Source organism: Acinonyx jubatus, chromosome C2, assembly GCF_027475565.1.
Source record: "Acinonyx jubatus isolate Ajub_Pintada_27869175 chromosome C2, VMU_Ajub_asm_v1.0, whole genome shotgun sequence".
NCBI lineage: Eukaryota > Metazoa > Chordata > Mammalia > Carnivora > Felidae > Acinonyx > Acinonyx jubatus.
The window spans coordinates 71,367,468-71,391,618 of NC_069384.1; the positions used below are offsets into that span (position 1 = coordinate 71,367,468).

At 47.7% G+C, this 24,151-nt stretch overlaps 3 protein-coding genes across 9 annotated transcripts in view; 1 reads left to right on the plus strand and 2 right to left on the minus strand.

Moving 5' to 3' along the window:
• NCBP2 (nuclear cap binding protein subunit 2) overlaps nucleotides 1-23,782 on the minus strand; it is a 30,412-nt gene extending 6,630 nt beyond the window's left edge. The window contains exons 1-6 of one of the 7 annotated variants that reach the window (XM_015073771.3): nucleotides 23,656-23,782; nucleotides 20,815-20,919; nucleotides 15,763-15,836; nucleotides 12,265-12,475; nucleotides 7,685-9,386; nucleotides 6,539-7,551 (exon numbers count right to left, since the gene is read on the minus strand). In XM_015073771.3, coding sequence (XP_014929257.3) covers nucleotides 7,819-9,386; nucleotides 12,265-12,382 — 1,686 coding nt within the window. In that variant the 5' untranslated portion in view covers nucleotides 12,383-12,475; nucleotides 15,763-15,836; nucleotides 20,815-20,919; nucleotides 23,656-23,782 and the 3' untranslated portion in view covers nucleotides 6,539-7,551; nucleotides 7,685-7,818. Of the gene's footprint in view, nucleotides 1-2,889; nucleotides 3,094-6,538; nucleotides 7,552-7,684; nucleotides 9,387-12,264; nucleotides 12,479-15,762; nucleotides 15,837-20,814; nucleotides 20,920-23,655 lie in introns of those variants that run through there. The other 6 variants (XM_053221025.1, XM_027061125.2, XM_053221026.1 and 3 more) reach the window with 6 other exon arrangements.
• Nucleotides 3,123-3,943, plus strand: NCBP2AS2 (NCBP2 antisense 2 (head to head)). Its single transcript, XM_027061126.2, has one exon. The coding sequence runs from the start codon at nucleotides 3,202-3,204 to the stop codon at nucleotides 3,499-3,501; it is 300 nt and encodes a 99-aa protein (XP_026916927.1). The 5' UTR covers nucleotides 3,123-3,201; the 3' UTR covers nucleotides 3,502-3,943.
• On the minus strand, nucleotides 18,857-19,231 carry LOC106976337 (mitochondrial import receptor subunit TOM22 homolog). Its single transcript, XM_015073755.3, has one exon. The coding sequence runs from the start codon at nucleotides 19,229-19,231 to the stop codon at nucleotides 18,857-18,859; it is 375 nt and encodes a 124-aa protein (XP_014929241.1).
• Nucleotides 23,783-24,151: the final 369 nt, after the last annotated feature.

The window sequence follows — 24,151 nt, forward strand, 5'->3', positions numbered from 1 at the left end:
AGCTGGAATCCAAACCCAGTCTTAGCCCCAATCCCATACTTCCTTAAAAAGTACACAGGACAAGTCATTCTACATTAAAAACAAGTTTTCGGGGCAGTTAAGCATCAGATAGATTAACGTGGCTCTATCAGTTAAGCGTCTCAGGTGGCTCAGTCAGTTAAGCGTCTGACTTCGTTTCAGGTCATGGTCTCACAGTTCGTAAGTTTGAGCCCTGTGTCAGGCTCTGTGCTGACAGCTCAGAACCTGGAGTCTGCTTCAGATTCTGTGTCTCCCTCTCTCTCTGCCCCTCCCCCACTCACACTCTGTCTCTCTCAAAAAGAATAAACATTAAAAAATAAAAAGAGAGAGAGACAGAGTGAGCAGGGAAGGGCAGAGAGACGGAGACACAGAATCCAAAGCAGGCTCCAAGCTTTGAGCTGTCAGCACAAAGCCTGATGTGGGGCTTGAACTCATGAACCATGAGATCATGACCTGAGCTGAAGATGGTCACTTAACCGACTGAGCCACCCCAGCACCCCTTTTAAAAATATGCCTGGGTGGCTCAGTCCATCAAGCATCCAACTTCAGCTCAGGTCATGATCTCACGGTTTGTGAGTTGGAGCCCCACATCGGGTTCTGTGCTGACAACTCAAGAGCCTGGAGCCTGCTCTGGATTCTGTGTCTCCCTCTCTCTCTCTCTGCCCCTCTCCCGCTCCAAGTCTCTTTCTCTCTCAAGAATAAATAAACATCAATTTTATTTGTTTGTTTTATTTATTGCTTGCATGCAAGAGTGGGGTAAGAGCAGCAAGAGAGGGAGAAAGAATCTCAAGCAGGCTCTGCGCTAACAGTGCTCTAACTCACGCAGGACTTGAACCCACAAACTGTGAGATCATGACTTGAGCTGAAATCAAGAGTTGGATATTCAACTGACCGGGCAACCCCGGTGCCCTGAGTTTTCAGAGCTTTGGAATGAGGCATTAAAGTAGATTCACCTTATTTGTATCACTGCTGTTACTGATTTATTAAAATTACCAGGAGGACTTTTCTTAATTCTACTTTTCTCACACATGTAAGTAATCCAAACAAATAGCCTATTCCAAACAAACAGCTACAGCTTAAGACAACTGTGGTGTAAGTACTTACTTAAGGAATATTCATGTGGGTTCCATTCAGGGAACACCAGAAATTCCTCATGATAGTATCTTACTACTATCTGAATAAAGTTACAGGTCCTTTAGACCGCACAGATGAGTAACAGAAAAAGTTGAAACTTTTCACAGTTTTAATCTCATAGGATACCTGAAATTCAAGATGGTTATGATGCAGGGAACTTTCTAAAGCAACAAGAACTGTAAAAGTGATAGAAGTGAAAATCTTGCTTGGCATATAGTAAGCATTTAAAAACGGCTGGCTTAGTGAATGAATTTAAGATCATCCTCAATTTGGCCTCAAAATTAACTTTTCCCTACCCTACTAACACATTTTTGCATTCTCCATGCCCACCCTCTTCTAATGTTTTATTTATTTTTGAGAAGGAGACAGAATGCAAGGGGGTGGGGGAGACTGAGAGGAGGGAGATGGAGAGAGAGGGGGAAGGTGAGAGAGAGAAAGGGAGAGATGGAGGGGGAGAGGGGGAGGAGAGAGGCGGGGGGAGGAGAGAGGCGGGAGGAAGAGAGAGAAATCGGAAACAGTCTCCAGGTTCTGAGTGGTCAGCACAGAGCCTGATGCAGGGCGAAGTTGGAGGCTTAACCGCCTAAACCAGCCAGGTACCCCTGCCCACATTCTTCTGAAAACACGTCCCTCCTTTCCTGTCACAAGCTGTATTCCTTTTCTGAATCTTCACAGGATTCCCTTATCCTCACCATTTCTGCTCTAGATTATGATTACTTGCCACTATTTACAATCTCTATTAGAAGATTATAAACTCTAAGGGTACGGAAACAATATTCCCTCTCCCTCTAGGACTTAGCAGTTTCGGCAACAGCACTTGATAAAAGTTTACGAAATAACCAGTGGTTGATGAGTGTTGCTCCACTTCAACACTGCCTCTGCTGATACTCAACAGCCCACCTTGAATATTTGCAGCCTTTCCTTTTCCCACAAACTAAAACCTCCCTCTTCTGAAACCCAGCAGTTCTCTGATCTGGACACCTAGACACTTAAAAGTGCCTAGCTGGGGTGGTCCACCTTCCTACTCCGAGGGCTCCTTAAGGTTGGAGACAAGGCTGAACTTTGTGTCTCGCCAGCCCACTGCGCAGAACTTTGTAGGACCAATCTACTGTGCCAAGGAAGGAAAGGGCCACAACGACAAAAAGCTGATCTAACTTAAAATAAAAAAGCACCAGGGGCACCTGGGTGGCTCAGTCAGTTGAGCTTCCCACTCTCGATTTCAGCTCAGGTCATGATCCCAGGGTCACGGGACGGAGCCCCGCACTGGGCTCCCCGCTGGGCAGGGAGACAGCTTGGGATTCTTGCCCTCTCTTTCCCCCTCTGCAACTCTTCCCCGCTTCTGCTCCCTCTCTAAAAATTAAAAAAGTAATAAAAAGTCCCAGTACCTGGGTCAGGAAAGCGCCCCTCCATACTCCCTCCAGGTGTCAAAAGGACACCTTTTGCCCCTCATATCACAAAGTCACGTTCCCAAGCCATTGCCTGTGAAAACGCAAGCCACCGTTACTACTGCCGCTGGAACCCCTCTGCAGGGAGCAGCTGCAAGGGAAAGGAAAATGAGCCTCAAATTCTCTATGAGATAAGGGCATTCAGCCCTTTCAGCATCCGTTCCCCAGGAGGCACCGGGCCTCATTTCGCTTTTCGGGAAACCAAAGAATGGAAAACGACACAATGAGACAACAGTAAGCCGATTCTGGGCGTTCTGGCCCTGGGCCTTCCTTCTCGCGTCCCGGCCTCCCTCACCCGGAAGTGCTGGTCCCGGTACTGGCTCAGCTCCACGTAGGAGTCGCTGCGCAGCGCCTTCAGAAGGCCACCGGACATAGTGCAGAGAGGTAAACGAAGACGCCGCCACTCAGGGATCAACGAGGCAGCCGCGGCGGCGGCGGAAGCGGAAACGCGCTGAAGCGGCCGCAGAAGGTGGATATCCTATGGACCAATCCCTGCGCGGTAGTGTCGTCACGGGGCGGGGCGGGGCGGGCGCAGACGTGGTCCGTTTTGGGGAGTCGTCGGTCGGAAGCAAGAGCTGTGGCCTTTGGGTTCCGGGTCGCTCCGAGAATGGTTCTTCGGCGGCTCTTGGCCGCGCTGCTCTACAGCCCGCAGCTGGTGGAGCGTCTGTCGGAGTCTAAGCCCATCCGGCGTGCGGCGCAGCTCACAGCCTTCGCACTGCTGCAGGCCCAGCTCCGCGGCCAGGACGCAGCCCGGCGCCTTCGAGCCCTTGCGGCTGGGCCCGCGGGTTCCCTAGGTCGCCGCGCTGCCCGCTTCAAAGACACCTTCACTCAGGAGCTGCGCCGCGGCCTCCGGGACCGCCCGGGGTCACCCCCGGGTAGCCAGAGGGGCCCAGGCGCAAACCCCTAAATCCACGCTGGGCCCGATCAAGGTCACCGGCTTTCCTTTCTGGGCTCCACACAGGCCTCGGCGGTAAGGAGTCACCGTGGGCACTGTGCACGGCTTCGAATTCTGACTCAGATTGTCGGCCTTCTGGGGTTCCGTTCATCAGGGAGCCCAGGCCAAACCGACATCCCCGGTGAAGCCCTGTGATCCGACTGGACAATGTGAAGAAAGCCCCGAAGCCTGACAGAAGCAGATAGGCTGGGCCCTGATGTACCGTGTACAGAGAGCTATGAACCAAACCACAGCCGAAAGAGTGCCCTCTGCTAATGGGACTAAAACTCGTGCTAGATGCTGCTACCTCTGCACTCACAGAGCAGCGCGCTACTTCCAGGGGGGGGAGCGTGGATGGAAGGACAAACCTGCAGCTGCCCAAATCCTCTGATTAAATGTATGAGCTGAGTAATGATGTGAGTGTGGTACTTCTCTGGCAAGATGGGCTAGGGTTCCTGGGGACTATGGGCCCATGGTAATACTAGTTAACGCATTTTGAATGCTTATTCTGTGCTGGCACTTGATAATTGCACTCGTGTGGATTATCTCACACTTTACAACCACTTTCATATGAGGAAGTGTAGGTTACATCCTTACAGAGTGGGATGTGAATACATGAGTTTGATTCCAGGGCCTAAGTCCTTAATTACAAATCTCTGCAGCATTTACCCTGACCTTCAATGCCTGCCTTCACCCCAGGACCTCCTTCCTTCAGAAGTCACCACTGGGCGTTAGGACCACTGCCTACCATGGAACAAGCTGCCTGGATTCCTAGTCCCAGTTTTAGAGGGTTTGGGATACAATCAAGACTATGGCCCAGTTAATGGACCCGTGATTAGGAAATCCATGGTATACAGAAATGTCTTGTCATCTGAGGCTTCTGACTGAATTTCTGATTGCCTCTAGTTAGGCTCCACAGCTAATCATGCAATCTAGGGAATTTGAAGCCACAGGAGATGCTTTTAGGCTGGTGACCAGCAAGAATTTATATTTTGGCCTTTCTTATAGTCACAGAGAGGGAGCTGGATATGGCCAGAGACCTCCCATGGGGATGGAGAAGCTAAAGTAGCTTTCCTAATGTTCATACTTCTGATTTGATATCCCATCAGAGGTGCTGCTATTTAATCCTCTCTGCGGCCATAAGTTCCACTGTCCTGATGACCAGAGTCCTGATTTGGCATCCTACCCCCCTGTCCTATCAAAGGACAAGTCCTTCTCCCAGACCAGAGACAACTCTGGCTTCTTCTTTGAGGCTGTCAATGAGGAGCCTGAAGACCTTGTTCCTTCTACTGCCTTTCTGCCTCATTGGTCTCAATCTCACTCATTTGTCTCTGGATCTCAGAGCAGCAGAATATTAGCGGTCTCCAGCTGGATCCCCTACCCTCAACACAGGTCAGCACATTCAGTGGTAGGTCTTTTTCCAGTCTGGCAGAGAGCAAAAGGAAGCATTGCAGGAAGCCATGAAGCTACTAGACAAACTGGCCATGTTGGTAAGAAAGGGAAAAAAAAGCAAGAGAGGGGGACAGTTGTTTATTTCTCATGGAAGAAGTGTATAAGAAGTAAGTTCCCTCCATTTTTGTAGAGGGAGTCCGAGCAGAGAGAGAGAAAACAGAGTCCTTTCTATTCTAGTGACAGGTGATTTAAAAGGCGAAAGATTTATGCGATCTGAAGAGAAACCAGAGTATAGTGACAGGTGATTTAGATGCCTCCGCACGTCATTGGAGAAGCCTCCAGGGATTGCAGTCACTGGCTTGCCATCCCACCAATTACCCTATGACTAAAGAAACAGACCAAATTCTTCCCACCATTCCCAGTGGCAATAATCTTCCAGCATGCCTTTCAAGCTCTAAGTTCTGCCAGAAAGTGAAGCAGGAAGCAACTCCTCCTGCTATCCTGCAGGGCAATTCTGATTCAACCCTTGATGCCACATAGACCTAGATATGAGTACCTTTTTTTTTAAGTGGATTTTTTTTATTTAAGTTTATTTGTTTTGAGAGAGACAGAGACAGCATGAGCGGGAGAGGGGCAGAAAGGGAGAGAGAGAGAAGGAATACCAAGCAGGCTTTGCACTGTCATCCCAGAGCGCTGTGTGGGGCTCAAAATCATGAAACTGAGATCATGACCTGAGCCGAAACCGAGAGACGCTTAACCAACTGAGCCACCCACGTGCTTCTAGATAACAGCACTGTATGGACAACTGTATTAGAAGTCAGACCGTTAACCATCTACATGGACTGCTATGCCAACAGTTCCTCCAGGGAATTCTGAGACTGTGGATCCAACTCAGGGAAGATGCAAAAATCCCAAGAAGTCCAAAGGAGTTTGGGACCCTAGAGTCTAGAGTGTCTCCAAGGTGGCACTTGGGCTGCAAAGTAAGCAAATAAGTGCCAGAGATGATGTTAGAAACTAAGGATAGGAAGACACATCAGAGGTTCATAGAAACCTAAACCACAATGGTGGATACTATAGAATTTAAATGAAGGGATACTATAGAATTTGAAGGAGGGAAATGTCCAGTAGTTTGCTAGAGCCAACTTCCACTGGATCCTGAGAGCACATCTTTGGCATCTCCTCCCAACTTGGAGTTCAGTAACATCATTTTGGTAGTTTGAAATTATTTGGTAGTTTGTGGCAGGAGTATTTATACCACAAAAATTGGCAAATACTACAAATTGGGGCTTTTTTGCCCCCAGAGAATGGGTTGCTAAACATTTACTAGCATCCACTGACTTTCCTCTTCCTCAGGGTTGGAGTCACGAGGAGGGTGTGGCACTAAGACGAGCAGGAGTCCCAGGGCAGCATGACTCAAAGGGCTGTAGGTTCAAGATGACCCAAGCTTTGGGCACCTCAGTGGCTCAGTCATTAAGCATCTTACTTCAGCTCAGGTCATGACCTTGTTCATGAGCTCCGCTTTGGGTAAGCCCCACTTCTCTCTCTTTTCCTCTCTCTCTCTCTCTCTGCCCCTCCTGGGATCCTCTCCACCCCACCCCCCACCCCCACTCTCAAAAAAAAAAGGGGGATGACCCAAGCCTTAGCAGAAGACGGGACTAGAAAAATGCCCAGGTTTGGTCATTTGTATTGTTTTGGTCTCCTGCTCTGTACTGATTTCTAGCTCACTGATTTCTGTGGCCTGGGTGCCTCTTATGAGCTGGTAGAGCTTTGAGCAGGGAGAATGAGGACAGGTTTAGTGCCAGAGCTCCTCGCGTTCCCAGTGGATGGGTTCAGGTGCCTTTAGGTGTGGAGAGCATCGTGCGTGGGGCTATGATGGCTTCCACCAGAGCAGGTGTTGGTTTGGCATGGGGTTTGCTCTTCATCCTGTGAAGAGGTTTCAGACGGGGGCTATGAGCTTAGAGAGTGACCAGACCACTTTTAAGAAGTCTCTGGTAGCATCAGATTGCTCTCAAGTGCAGCCAGCTACTAAGAGCATTGTGTGTTCTCCATTCCCACTCGGGTGGGCTGAGGAAGGAGAATGGTCTTTAGAGGGTAAGCTGTCCTACCACCTCTGTCATGGACAGGAGTAGAAGAAGGTGGGGAGAAAAGTTCCAGAACTACTTGTCTCAGTAATAACAAAACGCTGAGACAGCAGGCACCAGAGTGCCCTTAAATATACCGCCAGTCTATGCTTAAAGAGCTTTGGGAGAGATATGCATATTTAGCCAGGGGACATGTGCTGCAGACCAAGGCATGCCATAGTGTCAGCTGGCAGAAACCTCAGAGATCCCCTCATCCATTGTACAGATTGGGAACTGAGGCTAGGTGAGGGGGAGGGGCTTTCTTAAGATCACACAGCCAGTGAGTGGCAGGCAAACCAGGGACTAGAACTCTGGTCTCCAGAGTCTGAACTACCTGGTCTTTCTACATCACCACACTGCCTCCTTCCCAGGTATCTAGGAAGCCAGAGGGTTATCAGGACAGCAGGAAGTAAGGCATCCTGGAAGGTCTGAGAGAGGTCATTCAGGAATGTCATTAGCAGATCTCTCTTTTCATAACCAGGTGCTATTACATGTCACAACACCACAGCGGCTAGAAGAAACAGAGCAGGAACAGACATTAGGCGCCATTGGTTACACCAGTGGTTGGTTCTTTGGGGCCTTTCGCATCAGGATTGTGACTGGTCAGATCTTTGGTCTTTAAGGGGAAAAAGGTGCCAGCTTACCCCGAAGGTAGAGCAGCCAAAGCCTATGCACAGGAGAGGCAGTGGTGGGAATTCTGGAAGGGAAAGGAAAGGAAGAGAATCAGGGCTCTGTCCCAGCCCAGCTACCCACATAGAAGGTGGAATGGTGCCTTCACCTATGGCTGGATCTTAGGCAGTGACTTTTCTGTCACGTTGTCAGGCTTTTCCCCCAGTTCCAAGATGTGAAGGCTGAGATGGTCCCTCCAAGCCCCACTCAACAGAGAGGACAGGGCTGGCGGGTCTTCCAGGGTCAAGTGGGGAAACAGGAGTGCCTCACTCTTGAGAGGGAAATGGCACTTCTCCATGGCAGGCCTGGTGGTGCCAGGAGTCACCACAAAAAGGCGGCAGAGCCACGGCCCACCAGCCACCTGGCAGGCTGGTTGTCTGGTGAAGTTGTTCAGGGCTCGGCACAGGACCCAGTCCTCCGTCCCACCCATGTCCACCACCTCCACAGCTGAGCCCAGGCCCGGGAGGTGCAGGAGGTGCCGGGGGGGCATGTAGGTGTGGGTGAAGAGGAGTGTGTAGTGGGTAGGCATGCTTGGGAGCACGGGTGCGTGAACCACCTGCTCCAGGTGCTCCAGGCCAGGCACCAGGCCTCCCTGGTGCAGGCAGCCGAAGAAAAGGGCGCCCAGGCTGTTGAAGAGGACCAGGGTGCCCTTGCAAGGCACAGATTGGGCCTGTGGACTGCAAAGCAGGACTAGGGGGACCAGGAGGGGGATCAGGAACCTAGCCTCCTGGTGGCTAAAGGCAGACAGCAGGGCCAGAGGCATGAAGTAGAGGAGCAGGAGGCAAGGCCTGGGGCTGGACAGCAGGCTCCAGCCGCCCAGAGCCCGCGGGAAGCCCGTTCGTGCAAAGGCCTGGAGGCAGGCTTGCAGCTGTTGCCACGCAGCCTGCAGGGCCCGGGCATGCAGCATCCCAAAGAGCAGGAAACCGTTGACAGCCAGGTGAGTCAGCCGCATGTGTGTGCCATGCCTCGCCAGGTTTTGAGGATCCAGATTGTAGTACAAGAAGTTGGCGGGTGTCAGAACAAGGGTAGTGGATCTAGATGGACTGGAGAAATACCAGCTGTCCACAGCCACAAACACCGCTGCCACGAGGGTTGCCCCTGGGAGCAGCTCCAGGGCTTCCTTCGTCAGTGACTTGAAGCCAGGGTTTGTGGCTCCACAAATGCTCCAGAGGAAGAGCGGGACCAGAGCAAAGGCCAGAAACGTGGGCCGGTTGAAGAAGCCGGCAGCCACAACGCCCCCGAGAAGCCAGCTGTGCCACCAGGGGCCTGGAGCAGGCTTCTTGGGTGTGGGGCTCCAAGCTAACCGGGGGGACACCAACACCAGCAGCCCGGCAAAGAGCAGTCCCTCGATGGTGTTGGAGAAGGTCCTTGTGTAGAAGACCAGAGTGACGTAGGAACCAGACAGCAGGACCAGGGCGTTCCAGCGCTCCGCCCCCCACAGCGGGGCCAGGTGGTACACGGCCACGTCCAGGGCAAAGGAGAGGGCAGTGAGGAGGAGTCGGGGTCCCACCAGCAGCACGTAGCCGCTCACCGGGCCCGGCCATGGCCCCCACTGTTCCCAGAGCCTGAGCAGCCAGAAGGCAGAGCCGGAGGTCAGCAGTGGGAAGACCACCGTGCGGCAGGAGCTGGTGGGGTGAAACTCCCATGGCCGTGCAGCTTCTATACCCAGGATGTCCTCTGCGGACAGAGAAGTGGAGATGAGCCAGGTCCAAGCTCAGGGCACGTGGGAGACAAAATTCTAGGATGGCCCCGAGGTTTTCAAAGCCGCTAGTGAACATGGCCTGCACGATCCCTGGGACTCTGAAGATGGTGGCTGTCACTCCTGTGGTTGTTATGTCACAGAGGATGGCTGACCATTAGACAGGGGGTAACCCCATGTGGGCCCGACGTAACCACACGAGCCTTTTGAAAGCAAAGAGTTTTCTCAGCTGGTGGTGGAAGAGGACATCAGAGAATCAAACCATGGGGATTTGGTGCACCACTGCTGGCTCAAAGGTGGAGGGCCCCTGGCAGGGAATGTGGGTGGCCTCCAGTTCCATAGCGGCAAATTTGTCCAACTGACAAGAATGAGCCTCGAAGCAGATTTCCCCCCAGAGCTTGCAGACAAGATCTCAGCCTGGCCCAGACCTTGATTTCAGACTTGTGACACGCTGAGCGGAGAGCCCCTACCTGACTTCTGATTTACAGAACCATGATTTATTAAGCAGCAACAGAAATGAACATAGGGAGCTCAGCCCTTCCGAGGTCCCCCTGTGAAGGGGGCAGGAGGAACCATGCCTGGGAAGTGAGGGGACACTGTGCCCTGGGCAGGGTGTGGGGAGAGCAGGGGGAGGCTCCAGTCCGCAGAGTGCTAAAGCCTCCAACATCAGAGTCAAAAACCGTCTCTGTGATGATGGTTGTCATCTAGGACAGGCATGTGAGACAGGGGAAGGAAACGAGCGGTTGTGGTTAAGGTCAGAAGTGACTTCAGTGTTGCCTATGATACTTAAGATTTTTAGAAGAAAAATGTATTCAAGCAGTACTTATGTAATTAACCTGCTTGCTGCCCAGGGCTGGTCTGTGCCCCTGTGCCCCAGTGTCCCAGAGCTCTGAGGGGTGGGTGAGGGAAACCAACTCTTAATTTCTGCATCTCAGCTCCAAGCCCCACAATATCTCATGCCTGATTAACACTGCTGGCTGTTAAGGGCTCTTTGCTTCTCCTACTTATTTTACTTATTCCTATGGCCTCTTGGCTATTTTCTCTTTCTATGTCAGAAGGTGAAAGGGAAACAGAAAATCTAGGATCAGATCAACCTGGCTGCTTTTTGTTAGTGGCCAGGTTTTTAAAAAGTGTGGAAAAGACTGGACCTTTCACCTTAAGAAATGAATCCACCTGTTGAGCCCTATGACAGAGATAGATGCATGCCTCCCCAATATCCATCCATTCCCTCCCTCTTTCCTTTCTTCTCTCCTTCCTTCCCTCCCTCCCTCCCTCCCTTCTTTCTTCCTTCCCTCCCTCCCTTCCTTCATGTCTTTAGTTGGGCATTTGGTCAGATATAAAGAGTATTTTTCAGGGGCACCCGGCTGGCTTAGTCAGTGGAGCATGTGACTCTTGATCTTGTGATTGTAAGTTTGAGTCCCACAATGGGTGCAGAGATTACTTAAAAATAAAATTTTTATGGGGGGCCTGGGTGGCTCAGTCAGTTGGGCATCCAACTCTTGGTTTCGGCTCAGGTTATGGTCTCACAGTTCGTGGGTTCAAGCCCCACATCAGGCTCCATGCTGATATTCAGAGCCTGCTTGGGACTCTCTCTCTCTCCCTCTCTCTCTGCCCCTCCCCTGCTCTCTCTCTCAAAATAAATAAACAAACAAACTTTAAAACATAAAATAAAATCTTTAGGGGCACCTGGGTGGCTCAGTCAGTTAAGCATCCAACTTCACCTCAGATCATGATCTCATAGTCCATGAGTTGGAGCCCTGTGTTGGGCTCTGTGCTGGCAACTCAGAGCCTGGAGCCTGCTCGGGATTCCATGTCTCCCTCTCTCTCTGCATCTGCTCCACTCAAGCTCTGCCTCTCTTTCTCAAAATTAATAAATTAAAAAAATTTTTAAGGGACGCCTGGGTGGCTCAGTCGGTTGGGCGTCCAACTTCGGCTCAGGTCATGATCTCACGGTTCGTGGGTTCGAGCCCCGCATCGGGCTCTGTGCTGACAGCTCAGAGCCTGGAGCCTGCTTCAGATTCTGTGTCTCCCTTTCTCTCTGACCCTCCCCCATTCATGCTCTCTCTCTGTCTCAAAAATAAATAAACATTAAAAAAATTAAAAAAACATTTTTTTAATTAAAAAAATAAAATAAAATCTTAAAAAAAAAAAGACTATTTTTCAGCATCCTTTGCAACTTGGTGTGGTCATGTAATACATCCTGACCAATGGCATGGAAATGAGCAAAAAGTACGTGACATTCAAAATATGTCCATTAAAGAGAGCAGGCGTGCCCATCTCCTTTCCAATAGCTGGAAAGACTTGATTTTAGACTTGATGGCTGGAGCTCAAGTAGCCATCTTGAACCATGAGAAAGAAGCCATGTGCCCACAGCATCTGAAAAGCCTCAAGGTCTCTGGCAACCATCCTCATGATGTGTCCTACACCACCCAGCAGATACGTTCTAACAAGTGAGTATTCCAGGCCTGGATTCCCTCAGCCCTTATATGAACCCAGAGAAGAAAAGTTTCATGATCTCAGACCACATCCTGTGTAAGTTTCCCTAAGCATCTGGGAAGCCCAACTCTAAAACCTCTCCACTGAATAGTACAAAACTGCTTTCATTCAGAATAACCTGTGCTGTTGGTCCAAGCAGGAAAACATCAGAGGCTGGCATTTTCTTAGTATCATCCAGAAAATCAATGTCACCAGTCAGGGAGGAGATGCGAAATCCCCACTCCCAAGTTCTCACTCCAGAGAGGCTCATGGAATTACTACTCATCCACACAGACATGTTTCTCCCTCCCCACTGAATATCCAATCAGCAATAGTCCAGACTCTGTGGCAACTTGTCCTAACCGCACACAGGGAGCTTACCCGCCATGACCTCAGGGGACTGGAAGAACTCATCTGGGTGCACATAGCCCGTCTGCGGAAGGAGACACCACAGCAGACGGAGCAGGCTGAGGCTGCCCCACAGGGCCCTGAGTGCCATCTTCAGGTCAAACTGCTGCCAAGACACTGGGCCAAGAGCCTAGAAAGGCTTCTCAGTTGCTCCAGACGCAATTCTGGTTCCACAGATCTGCATCTGCTGACAATAGGTTTGTTAGTTATAAGGTAAACTATAATACGTCCAATTGCCTGGACAAACTCAAAATGGGTTTACATACAATAAAAATGTTAATAATAGCTGCTATTTACTAAGTGCCCGTTAAGTAGTAGGCACTTAACACCCATATCTCATTTTGTCCTTTCTACATTTCGGGGCAGTGGGTCTTATCTCCATTTTACATATAGGGAAAGTGAGACCTCTGTTGAATGACCTGGTCACTGCTAACCATATTTGTTAAGAGTCTATCTGCAAATAGGATCTGCAGACCCTCCAAATATGGTTCTCACAGCCCCATCCTGTTCACCAGCTCCTGTCCACAGGCACGGCAGCCTGTCTCTTGCCCATGTGAAATCTGTCGGAACCTCAATGCATTCCATCCATTTCCCTGCAAACATAAAATACATTTGACCCCATTGTCTCCAGTCACTCCCTCCAACCTTCACACACCCTGAAATTGACCTTTCGGAAGGTGATAAGAACTTACTGCCTGAATGTTTGCGCCCTGCCCCATTCGTATGTTGAAATCCGAATGCCCGATGTAATAATGTCAGAAAGGTGGGGCCTTCGGGAGGGAGCCCTCCTGAATAAGATTAGTGTTCTTATAAAAGAGATCCTCATCCTCTCCAACGTGTGAGGGCACCTTGGGAAAGTGTGGACTATGTGCCAGGGAGAGGGCCCCTCACCATGCCCACGCCTTGATTTTGGACTTCCCAGGCTCTAGAACTGCGAGAAATAAATTCTGTGGTTTATAAGCCACCCAGTCTGTGTATTTTGTTATAGCAGCCTGGGCACACAAAGACACTTTCTCTTGCTCAGGATTCTCACTCCCTGGACTCAAAAATCAGTAGGAATCTGAGCCCTTTACATGATGAACCTATATATCAGCACCCACATATCATCCCTGGTGAACAGAAAAACAAGTTTGACTCTCCTCCAAGAATACATATGGTGACTGTTTCCTGACTTTGATATTTTATTAAGGTATTTGTTTATTTATTTATTTATTTATTTATTTATTTATTTATCATTTGGAGACAGAGTGAAAAGGGAAGAGGGGTCGAGAGAAGGGGGATACAGAGTATCCAAAGCAGGTTCTGTACTGACAGCAGACAGCCCAATGCAGGGCTTGAACTCACAAACCATGAGACCATGACCTGAGCCAAAGTCAGACGCTTAACGACTGAGCCACCCAGGCGCCCATATATTTTAAAGCCTGACCTTAAACAGCTATTGTTCTCAGGTGGAATATGTCATAGCAGGGATGAGACAGGGAAGCAACAGAACAGGAATCTAGCAGATGCTGACAAGGAGCCTCTTGACACTCACTAACACTTCAAGGAGTTTGAAAGATAACTTTTTGCAGCCTCTCCTCGAACTTTCGAACTGAATTGTACAGACTCTTTTTCCAGAACCAGTGACTATCCTGACTTTTAGAGATAAGGTGAGGCCAAACTTAATGCTGGAGTGCAGGCAAGGATCCCATTCCTTCCCAATCAATGCCTGAAAGAGAACTTCAAGTACCTCCATTTTGACCTTAGTCTGTACTTTCTAACAGATCAAATTCTTCTTTCCAGCTTATCCCTTAACTCAGGCAAGAGACCTTGTGGGCAAAGCATCCCGTGGTGGGAACCAAAGCTACCCCTTCATGAAAGCAATAAGGACTGCCCTGAGCCAGCAAGACCCCATGTGACTGACCCCAAGACAATGATCTACCTGACCTTTACTGCCCACCCGCATGTACCCACAATGTTAGTCTCCTGTCTCCCCAGTGCTGGCCTCCCTGAAATAAGTTCCTTTTCTGTTTCAACCACACTTGTCTCTCTGCCTTTGGATTTTGTCAGTGGTGAGTGACTGAATCTGGTCTGTTTCGGATCCTTGGAGCTAGGAGCTCTTGCACCTCTGTGCCCTGGTTACATGCCCTCACTTTAACTTTCTTTCCAGGCTGGAATTCAAGTGCACTGTAACTTAACAGCTCACAGGATGATGTTACGGGTTTGGTTTTCAGCAGTTTCAGCCCTGCAGGTAATAGGGGAGAAGGGTCTCTTTCAGGGCATGCAAAAGTCATTTTATGAGGACCTTGAGCTGGGAATTTGAAGCCCAGCAAAGGCATCATATACATGTCACCCAAAACCTTCCCTGGGGTATCTCTAATGCCACATCACTCCATGGACTACCAGTGCCCTCCTTACCACTTGAAATAGAGTCATTTAAATCTAATCAGGCTAGGGGCACCTGGGTGGCTCAGTTGGTTAAGCGTCCAACTTCAGCTCAGGTCACGATCTCACAGTTCGTGCATTTGAGCCCCGTGTCGGGCTCTGTGCTGACAGCCCAGAGCCTGGAACCTGCTTCAGATTCTGTGTCTCCCTCTCTCTCTGCCCCTCCCCTGCTCTCTCTCTCTCTCTCTCTCTCTCTCTCTCTCTCAAAGATAAACATTTAAAAAAATCAAATACAATCAGGCTAGAGAACCAATTCTAGAAAACCCAGAACCTCTATTCAAAAAATTCATCTTTAAGATTCTGTTCTTCTAGAACCCTTACAGTAACAAAATCTTAGTCAGTGTTCAACCAGAGAAAGAGAACTGGTAGGAGATATACATTAAGATTTTACTGCAAGGAATTGGTTTATGCACTTGGGGGGGCTGGCTAGGCAAATCTGAAGTCGACAGGGTAGACTGTTAGGAAGACCAGGAAACTCTAGGGAGGAGATAAAGCTGTAGTCTGTAGAGGAGGGGAGCTTCTTGTTCGGGAACACCTTGGTTCGTTCCAAAGGCCTTTCAACTGATTCTCTCAGGTCTACACAGATTATCTAGAATAACGTCCCTTATTTATTTTTTTAATTTTTTTTTAATGTTTATTTATTTTTGGGACAGAGAGAGACAGAGCATGAATGGGGGAGAGTCAGAGAGAGGGAGACACAGAATCTGAAACAGGCTCCAGGCTCTGAGCTGTCAGCACAGAGCCCGACGTGGGGCTCAAACTCACGGACCGTGAGATCATGACCTGAGCTGAAGTTGGACACTTAACCGACTGAGCCACCCAGGCACCCCTAACGTCCCTTATTTAAAGTCAAATGTTTGTGGACCTTTATTGCATCTACAAAATACCTTCACAACAACATTTAGATTCATGTTTGATTGACTAACTGGGGACTATCGCTTGGTCAAGTTGACACATACAAAAAGGGACTATCACACTCTAAATAATTCAGTGTTTATAACTGTGTTTGCATTTTAGACCAACGGGAGAATTCTTTATGCAACTTACCAGTGACTCACTTATTCTACTCAACATTCTGTTAATGGTGTTCCCTGTAGCTGTAGTTCCCCTGTGGTATTCCACTGGAGATAGAGATATAGACTAAAATTTACTTATTCTTCTTACTGTTGTTTATCTACTAGAGCATCTCTGAGTGTTGACAAATTTTTCTATTCCTACGAATGCTGCTGCTACAAACATTCTTATACAGGAGTTCTCTGACGTACATATATAGAAATGGAACCCCTGAGTCTTGGGTGTGCAGGCTTTCAACTTCATTAAAGAATGCCCAACTGTTTTTCCAAAGGTCCTGCCAGCCAGCAGATATTATAGTGCCCACTGCTTCATATGCTCCTTTATGCTTGGGATTCTCTAACATTTTGATTTTGTGAATCTTTTGGGTATTTACATGCATTTCCCTGAATACCAGTGCGGTCGAACACCTTTCAAATGTTTGTGGAACATTTTTGTCCTTCTGTGGAAATCCTTCTGACCATTTTTTCTTAGTATGTGTAGGAATTCTTTTTTTTTTTTATTTTTTTTAACGTTTATTTATTTTTGAGACAGAGAGAGACAGAGCATGAACAGGGGAGGGGCAGAGAGAGAGGGAGACACAGAATCTGAAACAGGCTCCAGGCTCTGAGCTGTCAGCACAGAGCCCGACGCAGGGCTCGAACTCATGGACCGTGAGATCATGACCTGGGCCGAAGTTGGACGCCTAACCGACCAAGCCACCCAGGCGCCCCATTCTTTTTTTTTTTTTTTTTAATGTTTTTCATCCTTTTTTTATGTTGATTTATTTTTATTTAAAAAAAATTTTTTTTTAATGTTTATTTATTTTTGAGACAGAGAGAGACAGAGCATGAACGGGGGAGGTTCAGAGAGAGAGGGAGACACAGAATCTGAAGCAGGCTCCAGGCTCTGAGCCATCAGCCCAGAGCCCGACGCGGGGCTCGAACTCATGGACCGTGAGATCATGACCTGAGCCGAAGTCAGACGCCCAACCGACTGAGCCACCCAGGCGCCCCAATGTTGACTTATTTTTAGAGACAGGGAGAGACAGCAGGGGAGAGGCACAGAGAGAGGGAGACAGAGATCTGAAGCAGGCTCCGTGCTGACAGCAGAGATCCAGACATGGGGCTCAAACTCACAAACCGCAGGACCATGACCTGAGCTGAAGTTGGATGCTTAACCCACTGAGCCACCCAGGTGCCCTTCCAACATTTACTTTTTAATGGTCCATTTTGGTAGACATTCCGTGGATGCTTGAGAGCACCATATATCCTACAGTTATTGGATACATAGTTCTACACATGTTCATTAGATCAAGTTTGTTAACTGTGTTCCTCAAACCTTTTATATCTTTAATGATTTTCCATTACTTATTCTACAAATTACAGAAACGTGTGTCAAAAAATAGCTCATGAGTAGCGAACTTGTCTAGTCTTCCTTGTAAGTTTGTCATTTTAGCTCAGTTTTGAAGCTATGTCATTGTTTTTATAAATTGTAAGTTTAGAATTGTTGGGGTGCCTGGCTGGCTCAGTTGGTAAAGCATGCAATTCTTGATCTTGGGGCTATAAGTTCAAGCCCCACATTGGGTAAAAAGATTACTTAAAAATAAATATTTTTTAAAACGTTTATTTTTAAAAATAATAAATAAAATAAAATAATAAAAAAATTTAAAAATAAAATAATAAAGAGAGAGCATGCAAACGAGCAAGCAGGGGAGGAGCGGAGAGGAGAAAGAGAATCCCAAGCAGAGAGAAAGAGAGAGAAAGAGAGTGCCAAACATGTTCCACACTATCAGTGCAGAACCCACGAACCATGAGATCGTGACCTGAGCCGGTATCAAGAGTTGAATGTTTAATTTACTGAGCCACCCCGGCACCCCCAAATCTTTTTTTTTTAATTAAATGTTTATTTATGTATTTTGAGAGAGAAAGAAAGCATGCGGGCATGATCAGGGGAGGGGCAGAGAGAGAGGGAGAGAGAATCCCAAGCAGGTTCTGTGGCACAGTGCAGAGCCCGATGCAGGGCTCAATCTCACGACTGTGAGATCATGACCTAAGCCAAAATCAAGAGGCGGACACTTAACCCACTGAGTCACCAGGCACCCCAAAAATAAAATCTTTTAAAAAAAAGTTTAGAATTGTTAGAACAGTGAACATTTTGCCATAATAACAGTTATCTTTTTTATCTCTAGTGTTTTTTTCCTAAAATATTGTTTGATATTAATATAGTTAATATAGCTATATGAGCTTTCTTTTATTTAGTATTTCTAGTACTGTATATCATTTTAATATTTATTTCTTATTTTTGTTTTTTTCTGTTCGAATCATTTTCAGTATTAAATACAAAAGGTGAGCACCTACTTTTTTTGTTTTTTAGACACACACACATAGGTCTCTAACAGCCAAAAGGGGCAGAGGAAATGAGCTCCTGTGCTGTCCTCCACAGTCCCCATCCTGTGGTTAAAGCTGCTGCTGGCCCTCCCCCCCTTTGGGCATGGAAATTCACAATACACCCCAGCTGTGATGCCTTATGTATTTCATACTGTGTATGTGTCCCTTCCCAACATCTCCATGCTTAAAACCAAAAAATGGTCAGGGGTACATCCTTCCCAGTGGCCTCAGTTCCTATGCCACAATGGGATAGTGAGGAGATATGCAGGTCACAAGTTATTTAGTGAAAGGGGTGGGATGGCCAGAGTGAGGACAGCAGAAATGGTGCAGCAGGGAAGGCATGGTTGCAAGTTAGGAGGAGTCTAGGTGAGACACTCAGGAGAATTCTCCCCACCAGGTTTAGATGGACCAATGTGCCAAAGTCCAAAAATAATAATAATCCTGGTGTCTGGGTGGCTCAGTCAGTTAAGCGTCTGACTTCGGCTCAGGTCATGATCTCATGGTTTGTAAGTTCGAGTCCTATGTTGGGCTCTGTGCTGACAGACAGCTCAGAGCGTGGAGCCTGCTTCGGATTCTGTGTCTCCCTCTCTCTCTGCCCCTCCCCTGCTCACACTGTGTCTCTCTCTCAAAAATAAACATTAAAAAAATTTTTTAACTAATAATAATCCAAATAAATCAGCAGTTCAAACACTACTGAATTTTCAAACTTGTCCAGCAAGAGAAGCCACATAGCAGGAACAATATAGAGCTTTCCAAGAAATGAAGGTAGAGCCCTGGCAAGCCCCCTGAGAACCTGCGTTAGGCCCTACAAGTATCTGCCGTCGCTGTGGGTGTTGCTGCTGCTCCATTTGCAACTTCTCAATCTCGAAGACAACAGGAAGCACCAGGATCATGAAGGCTGGCCTGGAAAACCTGCACATTTTTTGAGCCCCAAAGAGGGAGTGATGAAAAGTGGCACCAGCCATGGACCGGACCCTCTCTGGGACCATCTCTGTCAGACCCCACAGTCTCTCTGACAGGGTCTCATCCAGCTCCTCTTTGCCTTCCTCCTCCAGCTCCTCCTGTCTTCTCGGCATTGCCTTTCAGAAGCAGTTCATCCGGGGACAGGGGCACCCCAGGACTGCCAGTGGTGGCCAAAATTATAATATTTAACATGCTATGTTCTGTGGTTTCACTGCGATGATTCTGGGTGTGCATTTCTCTTTAGCATATTTGGAAACTTTATTGGCTTCCTGACTATATGGATTGGGTCCTTTCCCATCTATAGAAAGTAATCTTCCCTGGGGCGCTTGGGTGGCTCAGTTGGTTAAGCGTCCGGCTTCGGCTAAGGTCATAATCTCACGGTTTGTGAGTTCGAGCCCCAGCCCCGCATCAAGTGACCTCGAGCCCTGCTTCAGGCTCTGTGCTGACAGTGAGAGCCTGTGTAGGATTCTCTCTCTCTCCCTCTCTCTCTCTGTCTCTCACTCCCTCATGCCCTCTCTCTCTCAAAAATACATACATACATACATACAAACAAACTTGGGGGAAAAATACTCTTCCATTATTTTTTTTTCAAACATTTCCTCTTCTCTCTTTTTTATTTATTCTCCCTCTGGAATTATGATTAAATGTATGATAGACCTTGTTGGTCTATCTTCTATGTCATTTTAATTTCTATTTTATATTTTCCCTATCTTTGTCTCTCTGGGCTATATTTCAAATAATTTCTTCTGTTCTATCCTCCACATCCCTAATCATTCTTTCAGCTATATATAACCAGCTTTAAACCTATCTACTGAGTTTTACATTTCAATTTTTTATTTTTCTTTCCTCTGAGTTTTTTTTTCCACATTTGCTTGCTCTTTTGTCATATTTTCAAGCCTCTCTTATTTATTCTATTACATTAAACATGCTTGTTTGAGTATGCTAGATCTGATAATTCCAGCATCTAAAGGTTGGGGTTTTTTTTGTTTTTTGTTTTTTTTTTTTTTTTTTGGTGGGGGGAGGGCACGCCTGGGTGGCTCAGTCAGTTAAGTGACTGACTTCAGCTCAAGTTGTGATCTCAGGGTTCCTGAGTTCCAGCCCGTGTCAGGCTCTGAAGCAGCGTGGACCCTGCTTCAGATCCTCTGTATCCCTTTTTCTCCATCCCTCCCCTGCTTGCATGCTCTCTCTCTCTCTCTCTCTCTCTCTCTGTCAAAAATAAATAAACATTTAAAAAATATATAAAGTTTTTTGGGGTCTGAATCTGCTGTCTCATTTCCGCTGGTTCTTACTCATAGTGCCTTGTTTACCTCTATATTTGGCAAATTATTTTATTTGGGGCTGCTTGTTTTCCTTGGACATAACCTTTGGGAATTATTTGAGGCCAGGGATGAAGGCAAATTTCTGAATTCCACTGAAAAGGATTTACACTTGCTTCTGTCAGGTACCTGGGGGCATCAAAAGTCTGGGACCAATTCTGATCATATTATTGGCTCTAGGGTGTTTTGTTTTGTTTTGTTTTGTTTTGTTTCCCTTTTAGGGGAGGTGGCACCTAATCATGTGAATCCAGGCTGAAAATCTATTTGAAGGCAGGCTTGTGGTTACATATTCTCAGGGGAGATTTGCCCACCCACATTCCAATTCAGTTAGCATCAGGATCGCAGTCCTCTGCAGAAGGAATAGTTTATTTCTGGGTCACCTTTATATGGAGAATGTAGTCCTCCAGAGTCCCAGCTTTGAGCGAGTCTCCTGTTAAGCTTCTCTCTTGAGTGGGCATCAGGTTTTATCTTCTGTCCTGCCAGTCCTGAGAGAGCACAAAAACTCATGTTCACTCAGTTTTGTATATGTCCTTAGTCCATATCTGGCTTCAAGGCCCTGAATACCTCTCTAGGCCCCTGCTCTCGTGCCTTAGTATTCCTTACCTTTTGTTCAGCTCATGTATCATTACATTTATTATAACTGAATTTGTAGGGGCACCTGGGTGGTTCAGTAGGTTAAGTGATCAACTCTTGATTTTGGTTCAGGTCATGATCCCAGGGTCTTGAGATCAAGCCCCACATTGGGCTCTGCACTAAGCATGGAACGTGCTTAAAATTCTCTCTCTCACTCCCTTTGCCCCTCTCCCCCGCTCATGCTCCGTCTCTAAAATTTGAAAAAAAAAAATCGATTTTGTGTAGATAATACAGAGGACTGCAAGAAAAACTGCCTTTCTTGGAGTCTAATCCCAATTGAATTCAGGTACGGGATCTCCTCTGAGAATGTGTAACCACAAGCCTATCCTCATATAGGTTGTCAGTCTGAATTCTCATGATTCAGCACCACCTCCCCCAAAAGAAAAAAAAAACAAACCTGGGGCCAGTAATGATTAAAAATGTACAATTCCAGATTGTAATGCACATACAATAATAATACAAGATAGATTACATATAAATTATTATTTTATATTTATGTATAGACAGAGAGGTGGGCACAAGAAATAACCATGTTGAGAGGTAAGATGAGGGTGGTGAAAAGCTAAGTTAGTTTAAGCTGTGTCAAGTTATTTTCAAGGAAGTCATGTACTTAGGGGTCAGCCTTGGTCAGTGGATCCTGTGGTCATTATCTGAGAGGAAACAGGAAGTGTGACAGGACTGTGTTGCAAACATATCCGGGCTCTTTTAGGATATGGCCCAAAACTAGTAAGGGGAATCAGGGTGTCTCCACAATTGTTGCGGGTGGACGGGATGGGCTGATGCTATGCCCAGGCCTCTGAAGCTGGTTCTAGAACTGCTGGCAGGCTGTTCCTCCGTGTTCAGGAGGGAGGGCGATCGTGGGACCATTGGGATAATGACTTGACTATGAGGCCTATGGAACAAGCCAGCCTGTGGCCCTGAAGAGTATAAATGTGCTCTAACCATCCCACCCGATCCCGCTCTTATCCTGCCCCTCTAGTTACTACACGCTCTGCCCAAGCCTATGCCATTGGCTGGGCTGCTCCATCTCAGGGGTGCGGCTTGGAACAGTGGAATTAATTGCGTTTATCTCTATGAGGGCTGTCTGACAATTCAGTGAGGATTTTGGTGTATCTAATATGCTTTGGAACAGGAAAGGAATCACACAATGTTTGTTTGAGGATATGCTTTTGTCACTTAGCAAAATGTCATGAGCGTCTTGCTGTACGTTATAAGCATCCTCACCCACCAGCCACAAGCTCTCCATCCGTTCTGTATCTACTTGCTCCCTCTGTTCCCTTCAGCTGGCACCTTCCCTTCCTCATAAGCGTGTTTGATTATCTGCCATTCCTAGAAAAACACCTCCCAAAACTTTCCCTGAGCTGATGTGCCCTCCATCCACCATCTCTCTCTCCATGTCCCTGTACGGGACTCCCTAAACCATCCACATTCACTGAATTCGCTCCTCACGTCTTGTTGGCCGCTCTACCCCGGATGGTCTAGCTTTGCCCACCACCACGGTGCTCACACAGCCCTCTCCTGGGCCTCATTGCTTTTCTAATTGTCGAACCCAATGGTCACTTCAGGCCCCTACCTTGCATGTCATGTGACAACAGGGATCCCTCACAATTCCCATCTCCTTCTAGAATGCCTTCCTACACCATAAAAGGCTGGGAAGCAAAAAGCTTCATTTTGTAGATTCCCTTGAAGTTGGGTTACGTGAATGAGGTTTTAAGAATTTAGAGAGCAGGGGCACCTGGGTGGCTCAGTCAGTGAAGCATCTGACTTTGCCTCAAGTCATGATCCCACAGCTTGTGAGTTCGAGCCCCACGACAAGCCCCACGTCGGGCTCTTGTGCTGACAGCTCAGAGCCTGAAGCCTGCTTCAGATTCTGTGTCTCTCTCTCTCTGCCCCTCCCTGGCTCACTCTCTCTTTCTCTCTCAAGAATAAATAAGCAATGAAAAATTAAAAAAAAAAAAAGAATTCAGAGAGCAGATGTGAGACAGACCATATATCTGCAATTTTCATTGTCTTCTCTGGGCAAACAAGATTATGGAGACATGGAGTTTTCCTGCAGCAGCTTCCCAGTGTCCAGCCCCAGCTTCGTGGGTACGGAGACACAGCTGCGGTTATGGTGGCATCCTGACTTTCAGCAACAGTGCTGTGTTACTAAATTTGACTGAGTCCCAAGGTAGCCTTAACACTTGCTGGACTGTCACACAAATGGAAGCACCTCTAGTGAGTTACTTCTGGGTGTTTACAGAGTCTTTCCTGGAGGCCCAAACTACAGCCCATTCTTCCAGGGCACCTAATGACTTCTAGTACCTGTATAAATTCCTTTTCTGCTGGCTTCTATTTCCCATACTGAATGCTGGTCATTTGGTATCAGAGGTGGCTCTAGGCAAGGATGGGAATATTCATATGCTGAAAGAAAATAACTGTGCACCAACAGCAGGGGAAGCCTGGGCCCCGCTTAGGCCTCCTTGGCAGCAGGTGTTCTGGCCCATGGCTCAGAGAAGTGCACCCTCCCTTTATGCTTGTCCCCACAGCCTTCCAGAGCCTCTCAGTCCACCAGCTCCGCCACACCAGCAAAACCCTCCCATGCTCACCTGCTTTTCCATCTTGACCACACATCTCATTCTGCTTTCATCCACTGCCTCCATGTCGAAGGGCCCCTTGTCACCCTTCTTCTGGACGTTCTGGTCCCTAGGCCCCAGACCACAATCAGGTCCACCCTGCAGGAAAAGGGAACAGTCAAAGGGCCCAGACACACGCCACCGTCCCTCCCACAAGAGCATACATACATACATAAATGGAAACAGAAGAAAATAACTACCAGTCTATCTTCTATGTCCAAAATTTTTTTTCAAGAACATGGGCAAAACAAAGATATTTTCTGGCAAATCAAAACTGAAAGATCTTTACAAGCAGACCCTCAGGAAATTCCAAAGGTTACATATATATACCAGGCAGAAGGAAAAATGATTCTAGATAGAATATCCGAGACGGGTGGGCGGGGCACCTGGGTGGCTTGCTTGGTTAGCGTCTGACGTTAGCTCAGGTCATGATCTCTCAGTTCATGTGTTCGAGCCCCGTGTCGGGATC

What these genes read in the sequence shown, in the direction of transcription:
- NCBP2AS2 (XM_027061126.2), top strand. Translation starts at nt 3,202, where the DNA reads ATGGTTCTTCGGCGGCTCTTGGCCGCGCTGCTCTACAGCCCGCAGCTG.
- LOC106976337 (XM_015073755.3), bottom strand. Translation starts at nt 19,231, where the DNA reads ATGCCGAGAAGACAGGAGGAGCTGGAGGAGGAAGGCAAAGAGGAGCTG.